Source organism: Littorina saxatilis, linkage group LG7 (assembly GCF_037325665.1).
Source record: "Littorina saxatilis isolate snail1 linkage group LG7, US_GU_Lsax_2.0, whole genome shotgun sequence".
Lineage (NCBI taxonomy): Eukaryota > Metazoa > Mollusca > Gastropoda > Littorinimorpha > Littorinidae > Littorina > Littorina saxatilis.
In genome coordinates this window covers 33,509,678-33,531,560 of record NC_090251.1, presented here as the reverse complement: position 1 = coordinate 33,531,560, position 21,883 = coordinate 33,509,678, and the positions used below count along the sequence as shown (strand labels likewise).

The following is a 21,883-nucleotide window of genomic DNA, read 5'->3' as shown; positions in this document are numbered from 1 at the left end:
TTTGGAAAAGTAGAGGCAGCACTGTCATGCCCTCATTTTTCAATGGTTAAAATTTTGGTCAAGCATTCTTTGACTCTGTCCAGACTATTGGATTGCATTTCAGCCGAGAAGCTTCAAAATTAATTAATCGTTGGTTCATTACAGTTTTCATTAGAATAAGGAGAGAGCAAAAACAATTTGATGCAAGGAGACGGTACGTTAGCCATGTTTGAAAATGTAGCACAGGTTTGGGTTGAGAGGTTCCTAGACACAATATCAGCACCCAAAGCACATTTAAAAAAAAATGTAATTAGATAATCTGATGAAACGTTCCATAAAATGACCTTTCTTGTTCTTTTGTTAACTTTTTTTCTGTGTTTTAACACACCAATGTTTTGACGCGCTACAGTTTGGGGGAGAGTCGAGGACCTTGCTACACTTTTGGTACACGACGTGGCCCGACCACAAGCCGCCCGACTCCCCGAGCATGCTGCTGGATCTGATCAAAGAGGTGGAACTGCGGCGGTTCAAACCTGACGGCATCTCACCCCGCGGCCCAGTTGTGGTCCACTGCAGGTCACTACTTTTCTGGGGTTGTAATAAAAGTCCAAAACAGATCAACTGCTAACTTTTTGATTTTATTATTTATTTAGTCCCCTCTTGTCGCAAGAGCAAATACTATTCATATGCAAGCTTCAAGAATCAACCATGAATTAACACTTTCTACCCCACCTATGTTGATCAAGATTTTTTAGCCGAGACCAGCTGTGCTGCAGTAGGTCATTCAGAATTGTAGTAACTGTGTAGAACTGTGTATCAACACGCTGGAATGCAGGCGTTGGATCGACGTTACAGGAAGCGACTGAAGCTAACAGTCTGAGCGGTTATATCCGTACCTGGTCATGTAGAGCCATATGAGTGGGTACAGATATATCCGTACCTGGGAGACAATGAGTTAAGGGGGGTTCTACTGTAATACTCTTGTACTATATAATATGCATCACTTGGTGTCAAGTGATGGATAAATGTGCTTCTTCTTCTTTGTTCATGGGCTTAGACTCCTACGTTCACTCATGGTTTTAGCACGAGTGGATTTTTACGTGTATGACCGTTTTTACCCCGCCATTCAGGCAGCATACGCCGATTTCGGGGGAGATAAATGTGCTCAATTTGATGCAGGTTTTTTTTCTTCCCAAGACTAATACTTGACTTGAATTAAAACCCATGGAGTCCCTGCTTACCCAAATGCCACTAAACATTTCTGCATTAAGTTTTTGTTTTTTGTTTTAATCATTTGTATGGGTTTTACAATATATACACATGAACATCACATAAAACATCCACAAGGTTTACAAATTTGAAATGAGACAGTCTACAAATTGACCTCACACACACAAATGTACACACATACATACCTGAACAGTGGGGAGGGGGGGGGTGAGTTAGAGCATCAAGTTTAAACTTATTAATTGAAGTGAATTTGTTAGCCTTTTCACAGAATCATGCTGTGTAAGCAATGCGTCTATATCTTACCAGCAGATTGTCTTGACACCAAAGTGTATATATTGTGTGTTGCAGTGCTGGCATTGGCAGGACGGGCTGCTTTGTAGGCATCAGTATTGGTATCCGCCAGCTCAGGGAGGAACACTCCGTGGATGTGCTGGGAATAGTTTGTGGCATGAGGCTCGACAGGTAATGCTGAGGCCAAAAATATTAAATTGTGTTCAATGACAAGGCCAAAAAATGAACAAAAAGAGTCAAAACTTGAAAATATAAGAATAAGTGTCAGTAGTTCAGTAACTATTTTTTAAACGTTAACATTATTTTTGAATCACCTGAGAAATCAGTGAGTCTTAGTTCAGCCTGGCTCACACTAAAGGTATGAAAGGTGGAGAATTGCAGAGAATGGTGATAAAAGTGAAATTCTGTGGAGAATAGGTGGGGAATGACCCCCCCCCCCCCCCCCCCCTCCTTTACTACACCAAGTGTTGCAAAGTAGGTCTGTGCATACTTGAGGTTTGTTTTTGCATTTTTGACTTTCTTACACCATATCATTCTCACAAGTTTATCATCACCCTAGGTAATCAGTGTGGCTATTATGTGATACAGTATGCTTGTATAGTGCATATTGTACCTTTTCTCTGTACTTGAGATAAAGTCACTGCAAGCTTTATGACAATTCAAACAGGGCTTGGGTAGATTTAACATGCCTTCGCATTTTTTCTTTCTCTGTAACTTGTTCTGTTCATTGTTTCAACAGCTAAATGTGAACAGCCAGCATTGTTTTTTTGCTAAACGTGTGAACTGCTTTTATCTTTTAGAGGTGGGATGGTCCAGACCCACGAACAGTACGACTTTGTGCACCAGGCTCTGTTGGAGTACGAACGTACCCTTGGTGAACCCTCCATCCAGTCACTCACCGCCCTCACCTCCGATGGTCACTGACACGGCGCGTCACTGACTGGTTGCCCCAGTCGTTTCACACTTCCTTCTTGGAGAGGACAACAAAAATAACATAAAATGAAGCTATACATGGCCTTGAAACCTCAAGTGGATAGACATTTGACTGGAGTATTACTTTGTGAATAAACGGTCATACACGTAAAATTCCACTCGTGCAAAAAACACGAGTGTACGTGGGAGTTTCAGCCCACGAACGCAGAAGAAGAAGACTTTGTGAATTATGGACTTCACTGATCCAGAGGACCCTTCAGGAGAAAGGTCCAGGCATGGGAATTGTCCGCCGAAAGGCAAATTTCCGCCGAAAAGTTTTTTTGTTCCGCCGAAAAAGCAAAAGTGTCCGCTGAAAAAAATAAATGAGGGAGGCAAAAATGGTTCTAAAAACTTAATTTAATGGCAAACTTGGAGCTCAGATGACACCAAATTGCACCATTTGGGTTGAAGAAAAGAGGCCAGGGGAGCATGCCCCCGGACCCCCCTAGTAAGGCTAGGCGCTTCGCGTCATCGACTTTGCTATAACTTAAACATTTTCAGCCTTTTTTACTTTTTTCAATTCCCATGCCTGAAGGTTATAATAAAAATAGAAAAAGGTTGTTTCGTATTAAACAAGGGCAAAGTAATTTTCAAACGAAGACTGGACACGGAAAGGCGTCTCCGGTGATAAGGACATTGAATAGAAGTTGTGACATGACAAGAGAAGGATTTGCTCCGTCTCTTCACAAGGTACAACACTGACACTGCCTTCTTTGTCTGACACCAAGTGTACTACAGTGGTACCTGTTATGGAAGGACCCCTCGGGACAAGCCGAACGTGGCCCTACATGGCAGGTGGCCTGTCATGACAGGTATATTTTGGTGAAGACAAGGGACTAGACAATGTGTCCTATATTTAAAGATGTCCTCTTTTCAGAGGGGTCTTGCATCATAGGCACCACTGTATTTGGTGTTGGACTTCAGGCTAAAGAGGGGGAAAGGACTACCAAGCTTAGCAGGGTCCATCATTGTTGTACATGTATGGAGTTTAGCAAGCTCATTTGAGGACTTCTAACAGAAATTGCTCAGTCTCTTGCCAAGCTTGTACTAAGGAATAGTATAGGACTTTTGATATGTTTGAACTAAGAGATAGGAGTGGGCTTTGTTATTTTGGTACCAAGGGATAGGATGGGAATATGCTATTTCTTGCTCAGAGAACTTAAAAGCGTAATACTGCCATGTCTCAACTATACCTGTGCTTGTGTGTACATGGATGTTATAGATCTGTTCTTTAGAGCTTTTTTAGTGCTAGTGTGAAATCAAGAGGCTTTGCTGGTATAGTTGAGCTGGTAGTGCACGAAATGGCGACCATAAAGCACGCACACAGGTGTCGCAGTGTGGAAGCTAGGTGAATGCAAAATGAATTCAAAATGAAAAGAGAGGGAGAAGAAGTTGTTTTTTCAAGTTATAAACGAAAAGATTTCTCAACCTGTCATGAGGAATGGGTCATTATTTGATGTCGCAAAAATATAGAGCAAGTGAAAACATACTTTTTTGGGGTGAACGGAGACGGTGAAAGTTTGTTTATTTTAAGGGGTTTTATTTTATATTCATCTTCTCTTCTGTGGTCCAATCCCCACGTAATATCCTGCCAGTGTTTGTCTGCAATACCCAATCAGGTATACTAATGAGGTGCTCACTTCTTTTTTTCCCCATTTTGTTGTGAAATAAAAGAAAGGCATAATGCTGGGGGACTATATTAAAGTCCCTGAAATTATTGTCATTTTTGTCTCTTTATTGTGCTTATATTTTGTTTGGCCTTTTACTTTGAATGTAGCATCTACATTCTGTAGCATTACAATCTTAGTTTCACAGTAAGCTTGTGATGATCAGCTGCTGAAAATCACTTCAGTCCTGTGAAATGTACACCGCATTGTACGTTCAGAAACTGTAGGTGGCCTTGAACCACTGGCACCTGAGCCTTGAGATAATAAGTGGAAAACTCCTTGGAGAGAATTCCCCACAGTAAGAGTTTTTGAAATCTGTGTTCAGCATAGGCTGAAGTTTTAATTTTTTTTTTTTAAATAAAAAGAATGTAGAAATGAAGGTAGGTACTTGTTAAGGAATGAACATTGTTTTAAATTGTTAGGCCAATATGACCAGTGCCTTCAGGTGATCCTTACTTTGGTAGTAGTGCTCTCACTGTGAGAAAAAAGAATCATGTCCATCATACCAAGTTTTTTTGCTAGTACGTTTCACAGGTTAGAAAGTTATGAGAGCCAAAGGTAAAGCTTTACCTTGCGGGCACATGTGAAAACATACTTTTTGGGGGTGAACGGAGACGGTAAAAGTTGGTTTTACTAGTGATCTCCAAAACACAAAACTAAATAGACAAATTCCAGAAATAAGTCTGTTAGAGTTTTGACAAGCCGTGGAGGAGTTGTCGCCTCCTGATTCTATGGCAAGCTATTAACACAGCGGCAGTAAATAATGAGCTCAGATGTGCATGTTTTTGTAAGAAAGAGCATCGATCGTATCGAGCAGACTCTGCATACAAAAACAGTGTCCGCTCAATATTACGCCTTCTTCTTTTAACAGCATGCAGACGAGAGCTTGCTGTTCACTGTGATGCAATGATCGTTTGCTTAACTGATTAGTGACATCACATATTTGTGTAACTCAAACAAAGCCCATATAAACCCAACTTTTATTTGGACATGGTCTAGTGTGAAGCTGTTCAACTATCTGAGACACGGCTGGAGATGTCACTTCATTTATCCTGACACGTTTGATTTTTGAGTCACTTGAGAAAAAGTGACTCTATGTAATCGGTCAGTGTTAGTCTGTCCGGCCGGCCGTCCGGCCGGCCGGCCGTAGACACCACCTTAACGTTGGACTTTTCTCGGAAACTATCAAAGCGATCGGGCTCATATTTTGTTTAGTCGTGACCTCCAATGACCTCTACACTTTAACGATGGTTTCGTTGACCTTTGACCTTTTTCAAGGTCACAGGTCAGCGTCAAAGGAAAAATTAGACATTTTATATCTTTGACAAAGTTCATCGGATGTGATTGAAACTTTGTAGGATTATTCTTTACATCAAAGTATTTACATCTGTAGCCTTTTACGAACGTTATCAGAAAAACAAGGGAGATAACTAGCCTTTTCTGTTCGGCAACACACAACTTAACGTTGGGCTTTTCTCGGAAACTATAAAAGTGACCGGGCTCAAATTTTATGTGAACGTGACTCATTGTGTTGTGAATAGCAATTTCTTCCTGTCCATCTGATGCCTCATATAATATTCAGAACTGCGAAAGTGACTCGATCGAGCGTTTACTCTTCTTGTTGGGGGTTTAATTTGTTGCTTGTAGCAGCATTAGAAATGTTTTAGAATGCACATTATCACACAAAAACAAAGGATCGGACAGGTTTGATTTTGGGGGGTTTAATTTGTTGCTTGTAGCAGCATTAGAAATGTTTTAGAATGCACATTATCACACAAAAACAAAGGATCTGACAGGTTTGATTTTGGGGGGTTTAATTTGTTGCTTGTAGCAGCATTAGAAATGTTTTAGAATGCACATTATCACACAAAAACAAAGGATCTGACACGTTTGATTTTGGGGGGTTTAATTTGTTGCTTGTAGCAGCATTAGAAATGTTTTAGAATGCACATTATCACACAAAAACAAAGGATCTGACACGTTTGATTTTGGGGGTTTAATTTGTTGCTTGTAGCAGCATTAGAAATGTTTTAGAATGCACATTATCACACAAAAACAAAGGATCGGACTCTTGACAGCCCCAAGGTCACACACTGATACACTGTGATGGACTAGACATTTTACATTAAATAAAATTTGAATAATTGCATGGGTGTTACTCTTCCGGCTTTTGCCGGATTTCCGGTTTTTGAAATAATCTGAAGCCGGAAATTCCGGTTTTCCGGGTTTTAAAAAAACAAAAAAACAAAAAAAACTTCGTTTCGCTAAGTTGAAATAACGAGCAGCGGTTCCGATCCGACTTTTGACACCGGTTCGCGTGCTTTCTCGGTTCGCTCCCTTGGATTTGCCGCCATCTTGCTTATTATGATTTGGTTTCGTCGGTGTCCAGAAACTTTCTTTCAAACTTGAGCATTTTGGACCCCTGCCTTTCAGGTTTTTTGATTTTTCCCAGTAACACCCATGTAATTGCTACTTGGTTAATATCAGTGAAATCTTTAAAACAGCTGGTGTCATTTTCTTTTTGGCAAAATTGTATGTGAATACAGTAGAACCCCCCCCCCCTTTAACGACCTTCAAAAATCAGGTCTTTAAAAGGAGGGAGTCATACAATGGGGGGTCAATTTACAGAGGTTTTGAACAGAAAGTCTGAGAAAACAAGGTCTTTAAAAAGGGGGGGGGGGGGAGGCTTCAGTCGGGAGGTCTTAAAATGGGGGTTCTACTGTATCACTAAAACTATTGACTGAGGCTGTATCGTCCAGCACCTTGTGACTAATACAGTGTGGGGGTGCAAGAGAGAGAGAGATCGAGAGAAATCCTTTAAAGTATTCTTGGAAAACATTTTTACTACCATCTATTTACGTGATTAAGGGACTATCTACAAAGAAATAGCAGTATACTTGTTTCATGAGCATGTATATACCACTGTCGATTGGAACTGTGATGAATTTGTAGAAGAAAGCATACCTTCACGGCTCTTACCTTTCAAACAAATGTTTGGGTCTACTAATGTACTTTTTAGCTATCTTTGAAGTGATTTAGATTGAAATAAACTGGTTGTGTTGGTGAAAATTGAATTGATAGAAAGCACAAGGGCTTTGCACAAACGCAAAGTGCACTAAAACTTTATTGACCTTTCCTCGACATTTTGCCTGGGAACTCGCCTTTTCCCCCTTTCATTTTTCTTTTCCCCCTTTCATTTTTCGTTTCCTCACCTTACTATTTCTTTAGTTTATATTTTTGTTTTCATGATTATTTGTTGGTTGTGGTATCCTTTTGCTGTGTTTTATTTTGTTTGACTGTTGGTGTCATAATATACCAGGAGCATATTGCAGGAGCACAATTTTATTGAACAATGTTGATGCTTGATTTTGAACTTTGAAGTTTTGTAATCTTATTACATACACAGGATGCCTTGCAAGGGAATACATCATAAGATATTTGAAAGTATCGTAAGCTTCTAAAGTAGACAGGATGTCTTTTGAGGGAGAACCAACATAAGAAATACAAAAGTAAACAGAAAAATTTTGTTAACATGACTGGTAGTGAATGTATATAATTAATTATAAGTGTCGATCCTTCCTTCTCCAGACACGAATAGCCTTTGCCCATGTACGCGTACTTATCAATGAAAAGAAAACAACGGTTAAAATTGGCAACTGAAGAGGTAGGTTTAGATACTGATCTTCAAAGACAATGAATGCCCATGACCTGATTGAAAAGGGCTAACTAGTGGTAGAATGAGATTTGGGAACACTTTGAGGGCAGTTTTTGTTTATTGTGTCCTAAAATATTGCTCCCCTCTTCTCTGGTGGAATATTTTGTTGTTGTAATCTTTCCTGTGTGAATTTAAAGTGGGTGGTGGAATCCATAACTGAAGTGCTGGTCACAAAAATCAGGTAATCAAGTGTCAAATTATAGTGAGCTTTTGTTCTAGATGCAAAATGGATCAGTGTCTCTTTGTAGACACTAGATCCTTCCTACCCCCTTGCCCCAATTCCTCTCTGAGTTTTGAGTTGAACTCAAAAATTCGGAGTAATATAGCCCTTCCCAAGTAAATGGCATATTTGTTTTTATAGAAGGCAGCTGAAATGTCCTAGAAAATATGTTTGGTGTATGCATGTTGAATATGACTGTACAACTTTTGTTGTCATTGTGTTTGTGTATTTTGCATAAATTAGGTGTTTTCCTTTCCTTTTTGTATACATGTATATTTAAACTTGTTCTCATTTCTCCTGGATCATTCCCCTTGTTAATGCACAAATCTAAGTTTTCTTTCGTCCCGGGTTGTTGTTTTTCTTTTTCTGTTGAGATTTGACTTGTTGGAAAACTATGTACAATGTAGGTTTTTTGTTCACACGCACAAATACAAGATTGCAAGCATGCATACATACACACACACAAGTGCATTCATGTACACACACACACACACACACACACACACACACACACACACACACACACACAAGTGCATTCATGTACACTGCGAGAACACACACACACACACACACACACAGGTATGTGTACGCACACTGGTTGCTTGTTACCCCCCGCGGGTTAGGGGGAAGAATTTACCCGATGCTCCCCAACATGTCGTAAGAGGCGACTAACGGATTCTGTTTCTCTTTTTACCCTTGTTAAGTGTTTCTTGTATAGAATATAGTCAATTTTTGTAAAGATTTTAGTCAAGCAGTATGTAAGAAATGTTAAGCCCTTTGTACTGGAAACTTGCATTATCCCAGTAAGGTAATATATTGTACTACGTTGCAAGCCCCTGGAGCAAATTTTTTATTAGTGCTTTTGTGAACAAGAAACAATTGACAAGTGGCTCCATCCCATCTCCCCCCTTTCATCGTCGCGATATAACCTTCGTGGTTGAAAACGACGTTAAACACCAAATAAAGAAAGAAAGAAATGGTTGCTTGTTCATTTTATTTTTATGTCAATTGTATATTGACAAAAATTGCACATTTCATATCGTGAAGTTGCTTCAACAGACACCGACTCCTTCAAAATTCTCATTTTGTATATTTTGCCCTGCTGAATATCTCTCCAAATGTGTGTCTTTTATGCTGTGCCTAGAATGTGGTGCTTCGTGCAGGTACATCAAGAACAAACATTAAGGACATTGTGATGCATTCCGTCAACTGTCTCCAAAGCCAAAGAGTAGTGTTTTCACTGAAGCCCTGTAAACTTTGGCTGATGGAAGGCATATATGGCTGTGTGGCAGGCTTCTTGGTTAGTTTTGATATTTGAGAGCTAGATCTGCCTTTTTTTTTGCATTGTGTAAAACGCAGGAGTCAGATATTACAACCTGTTCTTGTGAGCAATTTTTAAGGGGTGGGAAGGCGAGGCATGTCTTGATATCTCTCTTCGTACTTTTCCAGTGGTCTGTTTAGCGTATATTATGCCTTCACAGAGGCTTGCGTCTGATATACATCTGCTTGTCAGTGTTTATGTGTGTCCTCGTAGAGAGAGAGAGGTGTTGGCGTGCGTGTTGTTAACTCTATCAGTATCTACATTTGAATCTAAATCTCAGTGTATATATTTACGCTTTGCCCTATGGTTGTACATTTAATGTTCAAACTGTCCACATTGATGTTAAATATTCAGAGTCTATACATTGTGCAACCTTTTGAATTGTCCTGTTGAGTGTTACATGTCGCACATTACTGCATGACTCTCTTAAACCGTCATATATGGCCACAAAAAGGGACATGCTTTCAAAGCCTGTCGGGGCATTGACATCAGAAGAATAGCTGACTTGGTTTTGGCTCTATCTTTTTTCACCCTTCACACCACTCCCTCCTCCTTTATCTCAGGGTGATCATCAACTCTGTCATTGTGCATGTGCGTGTGAAGAAAAAAGAAAAAGAGAAATATTTGGTAATGACAGCAAATTAATATACCCGTCTAAACTGGAAGCAAATTCCTTGCAGGCTAGTACACTTTATGATTTACTGGCTAAAACTCAGCTATTTTTCAACCTGACCTTAACTGAAGACAATTACCAAAGCGTTTTCTCTGTAGCATTAAAACGAGTCATGAAGCTATGTAGGGCTGATGGGTTGTTGACAAAACAATTATTTGTGAGGGGGGGGGGGGGGGGGGGGGATGTACCTTCAAAAATTCAAGTTTGGTATTCAAATACTTGAATAAATGGCCTTCGTTATGACTGCAGGGACATGTCGTTCTTGAACGTACCATACTTCTTGTGTTATGATCGCATACACCACCACAATTGTGTGCAGGATGTTATATGGTTAAAGAGCACCCTTCCACTTGAACAGATACACAAAATCAACAGCCTCAAAACAGCTTTTTGTGCAAAGTGGTTATTTTGGATGAATTAATTTCGTAAGTGACACCTTTGTCGGTCGATCTGCTAAAAATAATTAAGCACAAGATTCCCACTTGGCACCAGAAGCTGCCAGGTTGTTCACTTTTGGCACGTGTCAAAGTGTATGGATACTTTTATTCCATTTAGAATCGTGCCAGGTATGAGGTGGTGTACAAGATCGCTTGCACGAGAAGGACAGTATCTTTAAAGGTTGAACTTTTTCAAGGGAAAGGTTGTAAGATTGTGTCCGTCCATGATCCATGTCCGTTTAGTAAGTTGCCCGTCTGTGAGTCTGCTCAATATAATTCTATTCTGTCCAACCTCATCTATTTTGTATAAAAATGGGAGTTGTTATGGGAAGAGATGGCTATTTTGCGAAGGAGGGCTTTTTTTACGGACCCTGTTGTTGTTGTCTTGTGTGATGAAACTGTCTCCTCATGATGGCTACTTGTGTGCGCAAAAAAAAAAAAGAGTTTGAAGCAGAAGATAGGTGCTTCTTAGCAAATTTTCTTAGTAGACAAATTCCAAAAACAGTTGGGTGTTTTTATAGGCTGTGGAAGAGTCGCGCCCCTTGGAAACTATGAGGCAAACACACATGATCACTGGTCAGGGAAGGAAAGCTATCATAACTGCAGTGATGATTGAGCTGTGATGAGCATCTTTATAAGAAAAAGTCTTCATTTCAAGCAGACTCAGCATGATATGTACATTGAGCTCATTATTCATGTGACATCATGATCCTGCTTGCCTTCACTGATCAATGGCGTGTTTGCCTCACTGTTTCCAAGGGGCACAACTCCTCCACAGCCAATAGCAATTGGGATAGTTATTTCCAAACATGGTCCATTTGCCCCAAGGCCACATTCTTGTGTTAGTACTTTTGCTGTCTTGACTTATTTGACCTAAGCTTATAAATTCCCAACACAGGGCCACAACCATTGCTGCAGTTTCTTTTAACTACTGGGTTTGTACATGACCGAGTACCAGTATGTATAGTTAGCTCAACGCCAAACCCCCAGCCTGGAGGACCAGAGATATAGTCTAGACCCTACCCCCGAGACCTGTCTGGCTTGGTTGGATACCCTGGCATAGCTTTCGCCGGCATAGTTTTCAGGTTCAGCGAGACAGCACTACAAGGTGGCTACCCTTTTTGGAGAACGTTTTCTCTCAGTAGGTGTATTACAGATGAGAAAAACAGTTGTAATGGGTGATGTTTCCTAGGGATTCTCAGTTCGCGTTCTTGTGCAAATAACCTTAAGTTTTATGCCATAAAAATCAACACACACCTTTCCTTGGTTGTTATGATCAGCAAACTATCTTTTGCTCTTCACATTGAATGATTACAAAAATACATCTGCTAATGCAGATTTTTCAGTGCAATATTGCAGAGTAATTTCACAGAAATATTCTCGGTCTCGTTTTTATCAGTCTGGAAGTTCTGTGATGATAAGAAATGTGGGAAAGTGACCTGTTACACAGTACAGCGTTGATTGGTTTTGGTACTGTTGTGGTGCCACTGTTTATCGGGGTGGCAGATTTTCTTAGCACTTGATCTCCAGAATGCGTGTCTTTTCACCTTGTGGTGGAGGCAATGTCTCAGTTTTGTGATTGATGCTGAAGTACTTATTACTGAATGTATGCGTCACTTTCTGTATGTGTACTTCTGTTTGCACTGTCTGTTGTGCTCTCCCCTTGGTATGAAGTCGGCTCCTTCATACCACAAGGTGCAAAAGAGAAATAAGAGAAAATAGCCACCAAGTCATGTGATATTGTTTGCCTGCTGTTGTACATATATATATATACTCCTGTTGAATTGTCTCTCTACTTTCATTCTTCTTTTTCAAACTCCTTCCCTGTGTAGGGTTTTTCTGTTGTTCATAGCCGCAAGCTTCAGAATTGGGACGTTACTTGGCAGTTCATGTGGTCATCACATAAATTCATGTCTTTATGTGTTATGGTATTGTTTGTGTTTTTGTTTCCCTTTCATTTGGCAAAGAATTTGTGTTCCAGTTTCTGTATTCAGCTGTATTCCGTGGTTTTGTTATGTTAACTTGGGATATTAGCTGTTGTAAAGCACAATGAAAATCAGTCATGTGTTCACCATCCATATTGATGTGTAGACTCGGTCTCCTGGTTTCTTCTAGTCTTTGGTTCATTATTTGGTTTTGGTTGGTTGTTAGTACAGGTACCAGTCATGGTACTTTCATGGCACTGTGATATTTTTCCCATTTTATGGCCAATGTTCTTGTGCAATTTTTTCCTCGTGAATTTTAGGTGTTGTGTCACACATCTTACATTACTGGTGTCATGAGAACATTTTATACACATGGAATTTACCTGTCAAGAAAACGTAATGTGGTATGTTGATATATATTACATGTACTTGACTACCTGTTGTGTAATAAGTGTACCGAATTTGGTTGGTTATTTATTTGGTGTGTACCACAGTAAACTCTTATCAACTCCAGTAGTGTGGACTTGTGTTCTTTGTTTGTGTGTCGTACATCATACTCTTTCCAACTACTTTTATTGGTGGAAAATAACTGCCATGTTTTACTGTTTATGTATGTTACCATTACATTTTGAAAGTAATTTGTGCAGGCAAGTTTGGATTCAGGTTTCACAAGTACAAAATAAAGATGAAACATTATACTTAAGTTAGATTGAACTTTACTACTTTTGCATACATTCAGAACATTGGATTGCAGACCACAACCATAAGTTATGTTTTTAACACAAACATTTATCATTGCACAAGAAAATAAAATCAGTATTTAAGACAAATCGGTTCAATATGTCTGTGGAATGCTGCCCCCCCCCCCCCCCCACACACACACACACACAAGGGAGTCAGCCTTATGTTTGATATCTGAATATACTTGACATTCTATAGTTTCCCACAATAAAATTCACAAACACAGCATTCTCCCTGTACCCCAAAAGAGTAAGACACAATTTCTTCTTTTTTTTAACATTTATTCATGGTTTGTTGTTATTTTTTGGTACTGGTGTAAATCAGGAAATAGCAATGGGCAATGCATAGATAAACTTGCAAACTGTTTGCACATGACACACCAGTCCAGTTCAGAGCAAGTGTTATCTTCTTTCCAAAGAACACAGAAAAATACAGTTATTCTGTATTCTCAAAGAGCATTTTGCAGTTGACTCAGAAATCCACCGTTGATGATCCTGTTTCCACCCAAGAACACCCAATCGAAGCCCAAAGATGACGCAGGGTCAGCCATTATCTTGTTTCCAAAGAACACACACAAAAACCGACACTGTGCTATTGGCAAGGGTGTCCAAGCATTTGAGAAATCCAACTTTGACGATCCTATGGGCTACCAAGAACACCATATCGAAGGTTGAGGAGACAGCACTGCTTCATCCATCACCTTGTTTCCAAAAGGTACTGAAAGACACCGGCAGACTATCAGGCAAGAGGATTTAGCAAGTGTCTCAGAAATCCAGTTTTGATGACCTTGTTGCCGATGAAGAACAGCCTAGGGAAGGTCGAAGGGACGGCACAGGGTCATCCTGCTCCCTGCTTGCTGTGTCAGACAACTCTGGGGGGAGGTGAAGTTTCTGAAAAGAAAAATATTTCGCTCAGTTAGCGCTGTTTCTGTAAAACACAAAAATCTAGTCTTCAGTCAAGTACTAAGGATAGTTACTTCCCTTGATCCACAAGTAAAATAAGATCTACCATAAAACTCTGATGTTACTTTGACACTGCACACTCCTTTTTCTACTATATATTGTAGAATTCAAACACATTTCTCACCCCCCCCCCCCCCTTTTTTTTGGTAAAATTCCACTCCACAGACAATCTCTGTTGAAAACTTCTTTTTGTGCGTTGAGATATAAGATGAAAAGTGGGTAACACACTCAGAGTCAATTTTCGGCACCTGAATACAATACAAAACAGAATCATCTCGACATCCTCCTCCTCTCTTTCTCTCTCTCTCCCCCCCCCCCCCCCCCCCCCCCTCAACTTACCTCAATGGTAAATTTCTTGCGGCGTACACGGAAGGCAAGGTCTAGTGTTTCAGGCATGCGCGAAACAAACTCATTCAGGCATGGCAGCTTGATAAGATGAAGGAGGCCTGAAATAGAAACACATAATATCCCTCTTAAGAATTTAAGCCTGAAAAACTATTTGTCACCAAGTTTATTGATGTCAAATCACAATACATGTAGCATATTTGTCAGAAATCTTGCAGAGGGTTTATGGATATTCTGCACTTACAGTCGAACTCGCTTAAGACGAATCACTGGGGATCGGAAAAAAAGTTCGTCTTAACCAAAATTCGTATTAAGAAAATTGATCTATTTTTTTTTATTTTTTTTTTTTGTAAGTCTTGTACATTTTATGGTGTTTCAATTTGTTTCTTTCGCAACTTTCATGCTGCTTCACGTTTAGACAATAAAGTGACATATTCAGGTACATGTTCATGTGTGTCTCATGTTGAGTGATGATTGTTGAGTTTGAGTGAGAGTGAGCACACAGATGTTTCATCCAGTTGTTACGTTTTTGGTCACACACACGCGCACACACTGACACTGTCCACATTCGCGGTGTTCCTATCATTTGTCCGGAATCACTTACCTTGGCGACGGGTAGCAAACCTTGGCCAATTTAGTTTTTGTTTTGTTTTGTTGCAACATGATGTTCAAATCCAAATCGAAAGCACTGACTGACTGATAAACTATCGCGAACCGGCGAACGCAAACGTTGAGAGTGTGGTTTCCCTTGTCCAAGGGAAACCACTCTGGCATCTATATTTTTTGGAAATGGCTTCCGTTCGATGTTTCGTTTTTGGTATTCGCGAAGGAAATAAACGTCAGTCAGTCATTCATGTTCAGTGTCTGAGCTATCAATCACTTTGATTCTAAATTTGAAATTGTTTTGTGAGTACAGTGTAATCAGTTTAACTTTATTCAGTGATCGGTTGAGCAATGGTTCAAGCAGTCGACGCAAGGGAAGACTTTGACACACGTGTATTCAAACTTCTCAAATTCCCATGATATGTCGATCTCGGGACGAGTTTAAAGATTTCGTCATAAGCGTGAGTAAATTACAGACATTATGCATGCTTGGGAATCCAAAAAGTGCTCGTTATAAGCGTAAATTCGTTATAAAGAATTCGTTTTAAGCATTTTTTTTAAGCATGAAGAAAGAGGTATTCAGTTGGGAACTTAAAACTAATTCGTTATAAGTCAAAATTCGTAACTAGCGTGTTCGTTTTAAGTGGGTTCGACTGTAGTTATGCAAAGAAAGATACAGGTTTTCTTATTTATTTTGACCCTGTTGACTAGAGCCAAAATACTGATGATACCCATCAATTAAAATGTCAAACTATAAATCTGTACAAACTAAGATATATCATCTCAGAATGCCCCTCTCAGAACGCTACCACAGAATTGACTTCATACTTTCTTTTGTTTACTCAGTTATTCTGAATGATATCAAATTTGATATTTCCCAATCACATCTGTCTCACCAGTGTAATCTCTGAAGGCAGGATTTTTGGCTTTCCCTGATCCTGCAAAACTCTCCAGTCTCAGCACTGTGTCACACAGCCTCTCCACACGCTTCACTGTGCCAGCGTCCTGAATCACATGGAATTATGAATACCGGGTATTGGTATTAGCTGTAATACGACAGAGGCAGATACACAAATAGACAGATAATAGATGTTTTCCCAAAATACCTCCACCAGAGTTTTTATGAGCTGTGGAAGAGCTGTATTGAGGCAAGATGTGAACACGTCGATAGCGTTACAATTAGCAATGAGCTCTGATGTGCACGTTGTCAAAAGAAAAGGTCATCATATTAAGCATTTTGACAGTTATTTTCGACAAATGTTTATACATGTAATCGTCTTTAATAAGATGCACATGCTTACATGCATTATGTTATGCTTCTTTCATCCTTACAGAAACCACAACCTCCCACTGACACTAAACAAAAGACAACAACAAACTGCAGGATGAATATCTGGTCAAGGCAAGAGCCTATCAAATAAAATAGCACACTTATCTCAAAGAAAGACTCATATTTTTGTTTAAATCAGTGTGTTCATTTTGGACCCCCCAACCCTCTTCATCTCACAACCACTGATTTTTGTTTGTACCCCATCCTATGGAGAACATCTCCTTTGGATGAATGGGTGGACAATAGAATTATCTCCCTTCATCCCCTAACCTTTAACTAAACCCAATGACTAAAGACGTCCCTTACATTGGGATGCATGAGCAGACAGCAAGTAAATTGGCACAGTACCTGGAAGAGATGTGAGGGTACAGTTAGCAGACACACAGAGAAAGCTGTGCGTAGTGTAGCCCTCAGAGCCAAGAGAAACTGCAAGAGTGACACTTGGTTGTCCTCACCGTGATTATGCAAGCTGCCACCATCTCCCCACAATGGCGATCCTAAACTGTGGATTGCTGAAAAATGTGTGCAGAAAAAGTGTCATTTATGAACATGAGATATTAAATATAAAAGTAGTAAGCAGGGGTACAAAGCAGTAATATGGGTATGCCCGAGCATCAGTCATTTTTCACTTTCTTCTGAAGTGTGTGTGTTTGTTACATATTTCGTGAGTCTAATATTTGATATATGTTCAATAAAAAAAATCGTCAAATAGACCCACAGCTGAGATCTTAAAGTTTGCATTGCCGAAGAATGTGTGCAGACAAAGTTTGTGCTTATGGACATAAGATTTCATAAAAAAATAACAAATCATCATCAAATTTGTTTATCAAACATGTAGAAAACAATTTTCACAGAAGTGTGAAATCTTACAAGCTGAATATTCTCTGTAATGAACATGTCCTTTTTTTACTTTGTCTGATGAACACTAGTAAGATATTCCCACTTCCATCAGCTGGTTGCTGTAATGATTAGCGTAAGTAAGCATTCAGAATTGAAAAGAAAATGTGGCCAGCCCATCAAAGCAAGACAGATAATCTATTTAACAATGAGAACAAAAGAGCTGGAAAGGAGAAGGCCTCAGGAGGGAGATGCGCCGTGGGGGAGTGGTCAGACATCAAGTCATTTATGGTCTGTTCAAAGAAATAGCTTCCAGAGGCACAACCAAGTACTGCAACTATGGTTTGAATTGAAGGTACGGCCGTGGGAAACTCAGTGCTGAATTTGTTTTCCACCTTCTATCTGCTATATTATACTGTCCATCAAAAGAAATACCCGGCAGAGGCACAACCAAACACAATGATTGCAACTTCAAGCTATGACTGAGGGCAACTCACCTATCCTCAAAATATTATGTTGACCACTTTTGACGGCAGTGCTGAATTTTCCATCTTCTATCCGCTTTCTAATCTTATGCAGGACACATTTGTATCGACAACTGGTATATGGCGGTGAACTTGGTCTGGAATTAGAAAATCAAAACAACATCAAACTTTAGCAACTAAAACAATTACTGTCACATCTAATGATCCTAACACAGCAAGAGCAAAAAATCAAACGCATCAAAAAGAGAAATCGTTCAAAATAAGAGTCCAGTCCATTCTACCCCCTGATGTCTGAACTAATTAAAAAAAAAAAGCGCTAAAAAAATGACCAATGTTCTAACCTTTGTAATAATGGTGATGTATCACTGAGCACTTAGCTGTGTCCAGTTCCACAGTATTGGCGAGTTACTGGTGCCAACTAAGCTGTTGGGTAAAAGTAAGCAGTTGTTATGTTTTGAGTTTGGATGACCGAACATGTATCATCATAGGTCAACCTGCGTTGTCGTGTACTTCTGTGATTACCTTCTAACATAGCAGCCCTGATTTAAATCCCTTTACCGGAAGACTTCAATATAAAATCTTATGAAGGCTGAGTGTGACTGCCTATATGGCAGGGTGATTGAAAATGGTTATAATCTTCCCATTTGAATGACAGAACCTCTCCGTACCAAGAGCCCCTCGTGAGTGTTAAGTGAAGGACTCTACACAGCAGCAACTGAAAAACAGAAGAAATTTTTTTTTGGTGAATACTTTATATGTTAGGTACTTACTGTTCACGCTCATAGGCCAGGAGGTCGGTGAAACTGAGGCAGTCTATACCCGCACCATTGACTTTCTCCGCTTCCATGCGTTTGGTTAAGTTATAGTAATGTCCAAACTGGGCAGTTGGAGCAGGCTGAAACCCAAAACCACAATGACTGCATCATACATTGTAAACCTTGACCATAACCTTCACTTTTCTTGCGTGTACACTTTTTTCTCTTCTGCATGAAAGTATATGTACTACTGTGCACAGGACAGTGTAGCGGTTTTACTTCTCAGAGAGACAAAACATTACAAACAAACGTCAATACTGTTACACAGAACCCACTCTTTCACAATCAGGCATTTAAAAACATATTTCTGACAACATTCACAAAAAGCATTCCGTATATGTTCGGCTTTTAAAATACACCTTGTCATGTGTACATAAATCATAACTAAGTAAGACAGAAGCTAATGTTCTAGTAACCAGGGGAATTAAGAGCTCTTAATACAAACGGCAGTGGACAAGTCAGCTATGCAATACCATTCACCTGGCACCTGAGAAAATAAGATGTACTAACACAGACAGCGACTCTCATCCTTAAAACATTAATTCATTCAGTCTATGACCACCAAAAATCAGGTCTTAAAAGTGGGGAAAGTGGGGGTGGGGGGTTGATGGTGTCTGAACATGGGGTTAAATTTACAGAGATTCTGAACAGAAAATGGCTTGAGATTTACTGGCCGATGTGAATGCGTGATATATTCTGTAAAAAATTCCATCTCACACGGCAGAAATTAATATGTAAAGCGCTTAGAGAACGTCAAGCGCTATATAAATCTCCCATATATATATATAAATAAAAAATAAATAAATAAATAAAATCTGAGATAAACAGGGTCTGAAAAGGGGGGGATTTTTAAACTGGGGGTCTTAAAAGGGGGGTTCCATTGTACTCTGTGCACAGAAGCTGAAGTCCTGAGCCTATGCTTACAGTAAGTCTTACCTGCACTTTGGGCTGATTCTGGTATCGCCAGGCTATGGACATTTTATTGTCAGCATCCCCAGAGCCCTGTGATGCAGCCTCGGTCTGCTCAGTGCTGGTAGTGGTAGCTCTACTGGGTACATCGTCTATCGGTGCTGGCAGATCCTGCAAAGAGACACAGAATGAAACGACTACAAAAGTCCTGGAGTGACAAGAACTTCAAATGCCAATCAATTGAACTTGAACCAAATATTGAGTATTGTAATAAACATCTAAAAAAAAGATGGGTATACCTACTGTAGAAAAGAGTAGCTGCATACAAATTAACTAAAGGTATTGATACAGGGAATCTGTGTACATGTATACTACACCATGTACAATCAAAAGGAAGGCATATTCAGGAAAGGGTACTTTTTTGATGAATTCTCTAAAGTACAGGGCTCCCAGTCCAACTGAGGAAAATCAAGAACCCCTGAAATTCAAGGAAAGTCAAGAAAATGTCAAAGCTTACATTTAAAATGGTTCAACCTGACACAAATCAATTAAAGCACATTCATAGCACATTGTCATAAGCAGTTTCACATTTCATAATTTCTGTGATTCTGATAAAGTAACCATTTAAAAAAAAAAATAAATGCATCCCATTTTATTGAAGACATTGACTCTAGACTCAAAATTTTACTGTCCTTATAAAAACGAGGAAAATTGTGGCTTTATTACCTGAATCAACTGATCAGGATCTATGTCTGCACTGGCAGCAGAAAGGGCATGGCCGCTTACAACTCCCTCGGCCAAAAAGTACTTCACCATCAGCTGAGCATACGTCGCATGGAGGTCCTCCTCTGTAGTTAACAAATAGTGACAGAAATAGCACAGCAAATTCAATCATCATAGCTTACTTTATAGAAGTGACAGCTATCACAATCTTGAATAATTTTTTCTTTTAGTTTTACATAAGCGTATTTGTTCATTGAGAATAAGAGATATGATGGTGTTCATTCACCAAGTGAGTCTATAGTTTCAAGTTCTCTCTGTCACAGTTTCAGTGCATTACTTTACACTTTTTTATTTCATTATTTACTAATAATGTGTATAACTATAAACATAATATGATTGGTATTCAAGAGAGGATAATACTTCACTACTTGTCTGCTTACATAAATGTGCATCTATAGCAATGACACAATAAGCACACAAAACATAACTTGATAAGTCAAAAAAATGAAAGATAGATAAAAAATAAAAAAACTTTAACAAAAACTATGAATCATTTGAATGTAGCAGATTTGTAGTGCACATGTGTTCAAAAGTTGAACAGCAACATACCTACTAGAAGCACTGTTCCAACAGCCAAGCCGCCTCCTGCACAAAGCAACTTCAATGTGTTGGACAAAGCACACACAAATTCAAGATGAATTAAGTGTTCTTATCAAACCTATTCAAATGAAACTTTCTGGGTTCTGACACAGTGACAGTGACAAGATCACTAGGGGCAGGAAAATGCATTATGTTCATAATTTTGGAGAATCAGGCAAGCATATATTACCCCTGTTTGGTGCATACATAACATAACATAACATAACATATGCGGCCTAATAGGCTTTCCAGCCTTTTGCCTGCTATGTTTTCCAATGATGATTTGAAACATCATTGTTCATAATTTGTGCGCTGCGTACGTCCTAAGACAATCTCAGTTGAGTTTTAAATTTGTAGAGAACATATATATATTGTCTCCAGTGTTTGTCAAGTTAATTGTTAAACGTGTTTAGTGTTCTCAATCTCAGTCATACTCATACAGTCAAGTCTTATTCATTAAGTTCTGTGAACTCCAAGTCTTCTCATCAGAACTCTTAAATTATATCTGCAGGCAGTCGCTTTGTAAGCCTAGCTTAGTAGCTATGAAGATAGAACTAGGTACCTGTCACTGTGTCAGGTAGTGAGTGAGGTATGGGTTTTAAGTCTGATTACGCTGATTAACAATGACATCCACTTTTACAAGTAGATATCGATGCAGATCACATTTCAACATTTCTACAATCATGAGCTCCTGGGGTAAAACTTATTGTACTGATGTATCAAATTCAATGATCAGGTTACTGCTGGCAAAAGTGATGTATCAAATTCAAAGGATCAGGTTACTGCTGGCAAAAGTGCGCATCATGAGGAAAGAAAAAGGGGTAGGGAACTGAGTGACTGACTGAGCATAGACCATTTATTTGGTCAATGCTCTGATTAAGAGTCGTGCAGAACAGCTCGGAAGCATCAATACAAAGCAATAACAGACTTTACCGAGAACAGCATCCAAAGATGGAATTCCTGTAGAGACTAATAGCTGATTATTGTAGAGAGATGGCTTTGTTCCGGGTATATGTCGGATTTTTGCTTTCACACGTTTGTTGAAACTCGTGGACACCGCCATT

The 21,883-nt window shown here is 39.4% G+C and overlaps 2 protein-coding genes across 2 annotated transcripts in view; one reads left to right on the top strand and one right to left on the bottom strand.

The window, feature by feature from the left end:
- The window catches only part of LOC138971234 (receptor-type tyrosine-protein phosphatase R-like), a 36,856-nt gene extending 23,913 nt beyond the window's left edge, over nt 1–12,943 (top strand). The window contains exons 13-16 of the mRNA XM_070343923.1: nt 389–555; nt 1,558–1,671; nt 2,301–5,198; nt 5,844–12,943. Coding sequence (XP_070200024.1) covers nt 389–555; nt 1,558–1,671; nt 2,301–2,424 — 405 coding nt within the window. The 3' untranslated portion in view covers nt 2,425–5,198; nt 5,844–12,943. The remainder of the gene's footprint in view (nt 1–388; nt 556–1,557; nt 1,672–2,300; nt 5,199–5,843) is intronic.
- A 384-nt stretch (nt 12,944–13,327) lies between these two features.
- LOC138971233 (elongator complex protein 4-like) lies at nt 13,328–21,882 on the bottom strand. Its single transcript, XM_070343922.1, has 10 exons — nt 21,753–21,882; nt 20,790–20,825; nt 20,184–20,305; nt 19,485–19,628; nt 18,504–18,628; nt 17,746–17,870; nt 16,760–16,923; nt 15,978–16,086; nt 14,473–14,579; nt 13,328–14,061 (listed from the first exon to the last, which is right to left on the bottom strand). Exons 1-10 carry the CDS (start codon nt 21,880–21,882, stop codon nt 13,936–13,938), a joined length of 1,188 nt encoding a protein of 395 aa, XP_070200023.1. The 3' UTR covers nt 13,328–13,935.
- Nucleotide 21,883: the final 1 nt, after the last annotated feature.

What these genes read in the sequence shown, in the direction of transcription:
- LOC138971233 (XM_070343922.1), bottom strand. Translation starts at nt 21,882, where the DNA reads ATGGCGGTGTCCACGAGTTTCAACAAACGTGTGAAAGCAAAAATCCGA. An exon ending in ATCCTGATCAGTTGATTCAG is followed by an intron (nt 19,629 to 20,183) that starts GTAATAAAGCCA and finishes GTCTCTTTGCAG; the next exon opens with GATCTGCCAGCACCGATAGA. An exon ending in TGCCTTCAGAGATTACACTG is followed by an intron (nt 14,580 to 15,977) that starts GTGAGACAGATG and finishes TTTCTATTTCAG; the next exon opens with GCCTCCTTCATCTTATCAAG.